The following is a 9,540-nucleotide window of genomic DNA, read 5'->3' as shown; positions in this document are numbered from 1 at the left end:
GAAATTTAAACAGATATTAAAATAAAATATTAAACTGGCAAAAGTTCACTTCACAAATCTTTCAACCTATCAATGTAAAATTTAGCTGCTAAGGTTTATGACTGTTAGACATATAGGTTGTGGCTAATAACGACCTAACTATATGGATAAAAGAAGTTGTAGTAAATTAATAAAAAATATGCATGTCGTGGGTCTATTTTTACCAAAGTTTCTGAATATTCTCCTTAAATTGTAGCAGTACATGCAATAAAACCCAGTATAGCTTTAAAGTATAATAGTGAAAGAGCACACAATCTTTAGGACTTGGCTGCATTTGAAAAAACAAATATCAGTTTGGTTTCCCTGAATCTGTGGGAGTGGTTCAATCCACAATCCGCAGTACTGACCTTTGTAAAAGCGTAGGTCTTGGGTCACAGAAAAATCCATTAGGCACTATCACACATCATGGTGGTAATATGTACCTAGTACCAGAGTTCTTTCTCTTAACTATATATGGCAGTTGTTTGCCATTGATGTTCTACATATGACGTTCTACATAGATAGATGTGTAAAAATAATATTATATGTAATGATTCTTTTTTTTAAATAATATTTACAGGCATGTGAACTCAAGTGGAGAAGGCCGTTGGTCTAAAACTATGTGAGGCACAGCTACATATCATAGTGGTAATGTGTGACAAGATATGTATCTTAAACTGTGGTAGTAGTTCAAAGCAACAACCTGCTTCTGTCAGAAATTAGCAAATACACGTCAAATGACACTATGTATTTTTCATACAGCGATATACAGTCATAGACTGCCTTCAATCTGTTAAATCAGTTGGGTTGAGGTATTTCATGTTCATGACATTGACAGATGAAGTTCAAACACTGCTACAAGTAAATCCGAGCACAGCAAGCAGATAACATGGTATGTCTTTGTCTTTTCCATCGAAGTTGCATGGTCAGCAATGACTGGTCAGAGTTATGGGCCCTGCTACACATGTTTTGTCCCTTGTGACATGTGTACAAAGCTTAGGAAAAGACTGTTGTAACACCTACTATTTCTATATTAGGTAACAACAAACCTGCAAAGCACATATAAAGGCTATCGCAATACCCCAACCATATAGACAAGCTAAAATTCAATGTTTGCGACTGAAGACATTTCAAAAACACTTTAAAATGTTTATTCTAACAGATAAAAGTGATACAAATTTTCGTTTTTCATGAAATGGAATTCTAAAGTTATGAAATGTTTTAAATTTCTCTGACCCAAGCATTGCTTTGAACCAAAATGGTAAGAACCAAAAAAATATAGGCCCTGCAGTTCATCTCGAGATGGTAAATAATTGTGCTATTGAAATGTTGCTGTAAGAACAAGGAAATAAGTGACAATTAAAAACTCTGGTTTTCTTGTTTATTCATGAAACAGTATACATCACAGGTTAAGTATTGCTATTGAGATAATGTGTATAGAAGAAGAATGAGTTTATAATTATAAATTTAAGCTACAATCACAATAAAACAATTATTGTATAATTAAAGCACTACACATGCATGAGTACATATAGATACAATTATGAATGTTGATACATGCAATAAAACAGTCTGTGTAATAACTATGATCATAAAGCATTGTCATTTTAATAATTTCAGTTAATTGATTTCTAATTCAAATGACAATGTCTCTGTATTCCTGAACTTAATACTGAAACTAAATACACATGGCACATATGATAAACAATTTTACAAGAAACAGTCAGATGTTTAATCCTTAAGCAAATTGTAGTACAATACATGGTAACAAAAATACAGCAAAAATGTTTCCTAGATTTAAAATAAAAGAAATCCATAATATTATGCACCAATATCATTTTATATGATTACATACATGATAGCTAACAGACCTGACATCATAATTTTGCCAAAACAATGGTATATTCTAAGCCAGTTAGAACATACCCGCTAACCAATACTAATTAGTGTCAATTACAATCAAGAGGCAAGATATTTTCATATTATAAATTGCAAAACATATGCCTTATGTTTATGTACATTGTAAATGGTTGAACTTAATATGTTAACTTTCTCCACATGCTTACTGCAACAAAATACAGTTTTTGCCAGAATGTCCTATCATAAAAATTGCATTAAGTTTCACATTCACAGTCATCTATCATGTAACCCCCCCCCCCCCCTTCCCAATAATGTATCCTGTAACCCCCATCCCTCCCCCATAATGTATCCACATGACCCTGTACGTCCTTACCCTTGTCCCACCCAAATCAAGACAGCAGGTCACTGGTACGTACCCCAGCAACTTTCCCCCACCCCCAACTGGAAGGACACTGGCATAACCCACTTTACCCCTCCCCCCACCTTAACCTGCTAGCATGTCACTGGTACGGTCTCCTGTACCCCCCCCCCCCTCCTAAAACCCCAGCTGGCAGGTCACTGGTTTGGCCCCCTGTACCCCCCCCCCCTCCCACCTTTACCTGCAAGCATGTCACTGATATGGTCCCCTGTACCCCCCATCCCTAAAACCACAGCTAGCATATCACTTGTAAGGCCTCATGTCCCCCCACGAACTCAGCTAGTATGTCACTGGAAAGACCTCCTGTCCCCCCTCAAACTTAGCTAGTAGGTCACTGGTATGGCCCCCTGTATCCCCCTTGCTGGATTTTTTTTCTCTGGCGCTCTAGAAGGTTGCGTAAAGTCTTCCCAGCATTTCCAAAGTCCTCCTCTGACTCGCCTACAATATGTATGCACATGGGTTAGATATCTTATGGTTTAAAAACAAATGAGCATATCGAGTTAAAGCATTATGACTATAATCTTGGACAATAACAGTTAACACACAATAAGACCTGTCAGAGATAGCGCCCTTGACAATTCAAATGCTATTTAGTTTAAGCATTGCAAAAAAATGGTGAAACATGCATGGATCACTCCAAAATTAAATTAGATGCAAAACCTTAACCATCATTTTTGAGTCAAATATTAAAGGGGCAATATTTGTATCATATGCAAAATAAAATTAATAAAAAATAAACTTAAATTATTATTTTTTTTATCCAATTTGCTTAGGTTGGGTGCTTGGGCGCACTTGTACAAAGTTTCAATGCAATACTTCAAGTAGTTGCTGAGATATTGACACATGCACACCAACTTGTAAAAATTTAACCAGAATTTATCAGTCAAATTATAAAGGGCAATAATTTCATAACATTCAAAAAAGAGTTATTTAACTTTAGTAATTAAGGAGGTTGTAAAGTTGGGAACACCTGTCGTAAAGTGCATTGAAATATATGGAGTATTTGCTGAGATATTGACTTAAACATGTTTACGAGATATTGACTTAAACATGGCTACATGCAAAATCTTAACCAGAATTTCTAGATCAAATTATAAAGGACCATGATTTGCATTACATGCAAAAAAAGTAATCTAACTTGATACATTAAGTATGTTTAATCGTTGAGTACCATTGTATAAAGTCTCAAAGCAATACTTCAAGTAGTTTCTAATATATTAAGGACTATGTGCTTACATGCAAGACCTTGATCAGAATTTCTTAGGCAAATACAAAAGAGAAATAATTTGTATTATATGCAAAATAGAGCTATCTAACTTGATTAATTAAGTAGGTTGATAGTTGGAACACATGTGTAATGTGTCAACACAATACATGCTGTATTTGCTGAGATATTGACTTAAATGTGGTTACATACAAAATCTTAACCAGAATTTCTTTGTCAAATAATAAAGAGTCATAATTTGATTTTTATGCAAAATAGTGTTATAATTTAATTTCATTAGTTAAGTAGGTTAGATAGTTGAGAACACGTATTTTAAAGTTTCAATGCAATACATGATGAATAAGTTGAGATAATGACTTAAAGGTGCCTACATGCAAAACCTTAACCAAGATGTGATGTTGATGTAATTATTTTTAATTTACATTGGATTGAAATGTTTTTTTTTGTTAAATCAATTTAATTTTCAAACTTGAATCTGTTTACTACTACCGATATGAATCCATTACAATCCAAATATAATACAATTTACAAACCATCAGACACATCTGGGCTGTAGTCTGGTGTGTCGGGCATGAAGCTGGGTCGGGATCCTAGCTCTAGGTCATCTGATGTATTTGTGTGCTCCTTGCGGCGCTGCAGAATTGCCTGAAGTTCTGACCTACCTCGTGTACGGTACTGTAATAGAGACAGAAGTTATTCCTCATTTCAGGTCTGCTCATGTTATGAAATTTCATTTTTTAGTTAAGATTTTTTCCCCCTTTTCATTTAAATAACTTGATCTTTTCGGCAACCAATCATTTAATATTTAAAAGCATAATCTGCTTAAAGCTTCTGTATTTGATGTTTCATTGCATTGAAATCGAAGCGATCCTTTTTTATTTTACCAGTGGTTAGTGTTTACATTGACATTCTGCATTTGGAAACTGATTCCAACATGACATTCGATACAGTATAACATATTATGCACCCGGCAACACTTTTCCGTGTACTCACATTAGCATTGACTTTCTGCACTTCTAAGAGGCTGTAAAGCCGTTGCCCATCCTCGCGGCCAACCAGACGCTCTATCTCCTTCTTATCCAGGTTAAACAGGTCAAGCCCGCTATAGCCCTGCAGTAGCTCCAGGCACCTAAATACAGGGCACCAGACATACAGTCACATCAGAGATTGCAGGGGCTTTATTGGTAAGTTAAAGGATTGATCGGTTAAGCTTATTTTAATTTAACCTATCATCATTACTTTACATGAGCATTCGGCTGTATACAGGGTTGCTGTTAATTTCTTGGGTTAACTTTAAAACAGATACTGCAGTTTTGGACTTATCTTGATCAATGTTTTATATTAAAGTGTATTGGTCAGATATTGCATTTATTGCTTTGGTGAAACTCTGATATTATTTTTTTGTATACCAGTACAGGAAACCCACCTCCTGGAGAATCCCTTCATATCCAGCCACTCTCTAATCTCGTCAGGTGTGCTGTACTGTGACACGTTGATGTCCTTCCTTGGCCGGGGATAACCAGGCTGACCTCTTGGGCTAGGATCAATGTAGCCTTGGTCCCGGGGGTCATTATACCTCGGGCTCCTCTGCGGGCTCACTTTGGGTTCAGGCTCAATGTATCTGCCCCCTCTGGGACTTGGTTCTTGATATCCTTGACCCCGTGGGCTTGGGTCTTCATAACTGGTCCAGTTGGGATCTTGGCTTCGACGGCGCCCCCTAGGGGAGTAGTCGCTCGACCCGTCACTGACGTTCATCTTTGTTTTTATCTCCTTGTGCAAGTCAGGCGAGTACATACTCTCTGAAACATATTCAGTTATACACCATACTTGCTTTACATTCTTTATCATGAATCTGAAAATAATCCCCTATCATTCAACATAATAATCAAAGGGGTGTACATAGCTTCATCTGTCTGCTAGTACATTATTACTCTTTATTCAAGCTTTTGTATTAAGGTCACTTAGGATAATGTTTGTAATACTGGAATTGCAACAGAAGTTATGTTATAAAGTAATTATTGTGACAGTCAGCTCGCTCACTTTCCCCATGTGGTCTGAGATTGTGGGAGGATGGAGCCTGTTTGAGGGGCGGGGCAACAGGGCGGGGCTTATCATCTGCTGGCTTCCGCTGTCGACTGTCAGCATCTGTGGGCAGACACAAGTCTTAAATTGGTTATCAGCATTTATAAAGTAAATGTTTTGCTTCACATTAATTCAATGTTTTCTGAGAAATCATGCTGAATCTTTAGAATATTTCATATTAATTCTTCATTTTTAAATATCGGATATCTATTTTTTTATTTCTTATAAAATACACAAAAAATACTAAAAAATAGCATTCGACTTGTAAATTAAAAAAAAACAATAATTAAATAGAGTAAATATTAAGGAAAATGTTAGTATAAACAAAACAAAGGTGCATTCTGTCAGAGCAGTAAATCTGCCTTTATTTTGGACATCACTAAATATCTTCTTTTGTTAAAAACATGTGCACTTATTCTTAATTTTTATCCGTGAACAATCTGTCTGAATGCACCTTTAATCCATGTGAAAAATGGGTGCAATCTAGTGAATAAAACAGAAAGCAACTGGTGGGCTAACATTTACAAAAGAAAAGTATAGTTTGCTTAGTTTGACCAGTACAAATATAGTATAAAAGTTCCATTGTTCAGAAACAGTGTATAGACTATAGTCATGAAGTAAACAATCAACTCAATAGTTCTTTTTAAAGAACAGATTCTATATACGAGAATAAATGATGAAAATATGCATATAATTTGTACATTTCATAAAAATATAAATATTTCCTTTTCATACATTACAGTTTCATGTAAATAATGTCCAAAGCAGGTGTTACATTAACATTACTAGCATTATACCAGATGCATATATAAGCTGCTTCTATACAATCTCAGCCCTGCACAAAACAGATCCATTACAGTATAAAGATGATGGTTCGCAACATTTCGTTCATTAGTTGCATGCATTGTGAAATTAAACAGCACATGCAACATTGTACACATATTAGTTAATGCATAATTACAACACAAAATATTTCCATGATGGAGTCAAGTGCCATACACGTGCATCTCTGTGAAAGTTATAAAAAACAATATTCTAGAGTTAGTATGGTAAATAACAAATCAGAACTTCTCATTTGAAATGGATTGTTAAACTATTTTTTAAAAGTATTCTTAGCCTCAAACCACTATGTAACAATGATGAAATAATTGATGATGTTAATTGTGACGAAAAATAACACTGCATATGTTTCCCATTGGAATTCAGGAAAGCTAAAAATAACAAGAGGCCCAACAGGGCCTATACTCTACTGGCATGGCTCTTGTGGTCATTTTCAATCCAGAGCATGTACGTATGAGTAATAGGCAACAAATATATAGTTCACTTTTTGTGTTTGGGTTAGCTGAAAATGCTGCACGTTCAACATCTGAGGACAGAAAGTGTTGTAAGCAGATTAGTTGCATGAACTATTTTAATATGTGCCAAGTAAAGGTAATTTGAAGGTAAAAAATATTTGCTTTCAAAACTGTACTCATGATCAAAATTTCATTTCTGTAGCTTTAAAAATAAAAAAGTTGGTCAAAAGGTCAAAGTCATCCAAGGACAACATTGATGCTCGTTTGCAAAACTGTACACATGGTCAAAATTTCATTGCTGTAGCTTTAAAAATTAAAAAGTCAAAATGGGTGGGGCCAGGTTTTGCCCTAGGGGCATAATTTCAAATGTTTTGCTAGACGGTCATCATATGATGCTCGACAACAAATATCAAAGGTATGGGCCTTGTGGATTGAAACAAGAAGATTTTGAAAATATTTCTTAAATAGGCTCTAGGAAAATTTTGACACCCGAGGCAGTGCCAATTTTGACCCAAGGGGCATAATTTGAACAACCATGGTAGTGGACCACTTAATTAAGCCTTGTTCAAAAATAGCAAGGATCTGCATACATGTAGATGTTTCAGACAAAAAGGTTTTTAACATTTCCCAATTTAAGTATACCAAACCTGTGACCGGGGGGGGGGGGGGAGGGGGGGCGAATCTGGCTGATTTTTGAAAGGAACCGAGCTCTAATGGATATCTAGATACTGTACAAGTTTCATCGAGATACAATCAAAACTAAACACTGTATCGTGTTCACAAGCAATTGTTTACAGATGCACATATGCACGAACGCACGGATGCACATACTACGTACACATAACCACCGCATAAGCTCTTCTCGCCTTTGGCCAGTAGAGTTAAAAAAATAAAATCCTGTTCTCAAAATCATGTTAGAAGGTTAGTACAGCAACCAATCTAGTAGTAATGGGTGAGTCTCTACAGTATAATACCTTGCAGGTACCGACGGCTTCACAACTCAAGGTCATTTGTTCACTTCCAAGATGTGCTCATTGATCATTTCCTCTCACACTAGCCGTGCCACAATAATACATTGCCACATTTGGTTTTCCATTCCGCTAGTTCTAGTCATTCTAATTTCTCATGGTAGAGATAAACATCCCAGTTCAGGTTCTTACACAAAACTGTATCCTAGAAATCCCTTTTTCATTAATTTTTTATTTAATACTGTAAAGCATATGGTTGTTTCTGGTCTAGTTGTACATGTTTACTATGATGATTTACTGTACATCTGGTCCAAATACGCTGATTTTCTTCGATTTTGTAGAAACAAAGAAATGCTTGTTATGGTGTTGAGTTGTGTCTCTTATTGGATGCTTGTTGTGGTGCTGAGTTGTGTCTCTTATTGGATGCTTGTTGTGGTGCTGAGTTGTGTCTCTTATTGGATGCTTGTTGTGGTGCTGAGTTGTGTCTCTTATTGGATGCTTGTTGTGGTGCTGAGTTGTGTCTCTTATTGGATGCTTGTTGTGGTGCTGAGTTGTGTCTCTTATTGGATGCTTGTTGTGGTGCTGAGTTGTGTCTCTTATTGGATGCTTGTTGTGGTGCTGGATGCTTGTTGTGGTGCTGAGTTGTGTCTCTTATTGGATTCTTGTTGTGGTGCTGAGATGTGTCTCTTATTGGATGCTTGTTGTGGTGCTGAGTTGTGTCTCTTATTGGATGCTTGTTGTGGTGCTGAGATGTGTCTCTTATTGGATGCTTGTTGTGGTGCTGAGTTGTGTCTCTTATTGGATGCTTGTTGTGGTGCTGAGTTGTGTCTCTTATTGGATGCTTGTTGTGGTGCTGAGTTGTGTCTCTTATTGGATGCTTGTTGTGATGCTGAGTTGTGTCTCTTATTGGATGCTTGTTGTGGTGCTGAGTTGTGTCTCTTATTGGATGCTTGTTGTGGTGCTGAGTTGTGTCTCTTATTGGATGCTTGTTGTGGTGCTGAGTTGTGTCTCTTATTGGATGCTTGTTGTGGTGCTGAGTTGTGTCTCTTATTGGATGCTTGTTGTGGTGCTGAGTTGTGTCTCTTATTGGATGCTTGTTGTGGTGCTGAGTTGTGTCTCTTATTGGATGCTTGTTGTGGTGTTGAGTTGTGTCTCTTATTGGATGCTTGTTGTGGTGCTGAGTTGTGTCTCTTATTGGATGCTTGTTGTGGTGCTGAGATGTGTCTCTTATTGGATGCTTGTTGTGGTGTTGAGATGTGTCTCTTATTGGATGCTTGTTGTGGTGCTGAGATGTGTCTCTTATTGGATGCTTGTTGTGGTGCTGAGTTGTGTCTCTTATTGGATGCTTGTTGTGGTGCTGAGATGTGTCTCTTATTGGATGCTTGTTGTGGTGTTGAGATGTGTCTCTTATTGGATGCTTGTTGTGGTGCTGAGTTGTGTCTCTTATTGGATGCGTGTTGGGGTGTTGAGATGTGTCTCTTATTGGATGCTTGTTGTGGTGCTGAGTTGTGTCTCTTATTGGATGCTTGTTGTGGTGCTGAGTTGTGTCTCTTATTGGATGCTTGTTGTGGTGCTGAGATGTGTCTCTTATTGGATGCTTGTTGTGGTGTTGAGTTGTGTCTCTTATTGGATGCTTGTTGTGGTGCTGAGTTGTGTCTCTTATTGGATGATTGT

At 36.8% G+C, this 9,540-nt stretch overlaps 1 protein-coding gene across 1 annotated transcript in view; it reads right to left on the bottom strand.

Annotated features, from left to right (window-relative positions):
* Positions 1–2,509: 2,509 nt before the first annotated feature.
* LOC128231971 (epidermal growth factor receptor kinase substrate 8-like) overlaps positions 2,510–9,540 on the bottom strand; it is a 51,960-nt gene continuing 44,929 nt past the window's right edge. The window contains exons 22-26 of the mRNA XM_052945278.1: positions 5,562–5,666; positions 4,948–5,320; positions 4,515–4,650; positions 4,055–4,196; positions 2,510–2,734 (exon numbers count right to left, since the gene is read on the bottom strand). Coding sequence (XP_052801238.1) covers positions 2,628–2,734; positions 4,055–4,196; positions 4,515–4,650; positions 4,948–5,320; positions 5,562–5,666 — 863 coding nt within the window. The 3' untranslated portion in view covers positions 2,510–2,627. The remainder of the gene's footprint in view (positions 2,735–4,054; positions 4,197–4,514; positions 4,651–4,947; positions 5,321–5,561; positions 5,667–9,540) is intronic.

The sequence above is a fragment of the Mya arenaria genome, chromosome 4 (assembly GCF_026914265.1).
Source record: "Mya arenaria isolate MELC-2E11 chromosome 4, ASM2691426v1".
Classification (NCBI taxonomy): Eukaryota; Metazoa; Mollusca; class Bivalvia; order Myida; family Myidae; genus Mya; species Mya arenaria.
This window is presented reverse-complemented; position numbering and strand designations above follow the sequence as displayed.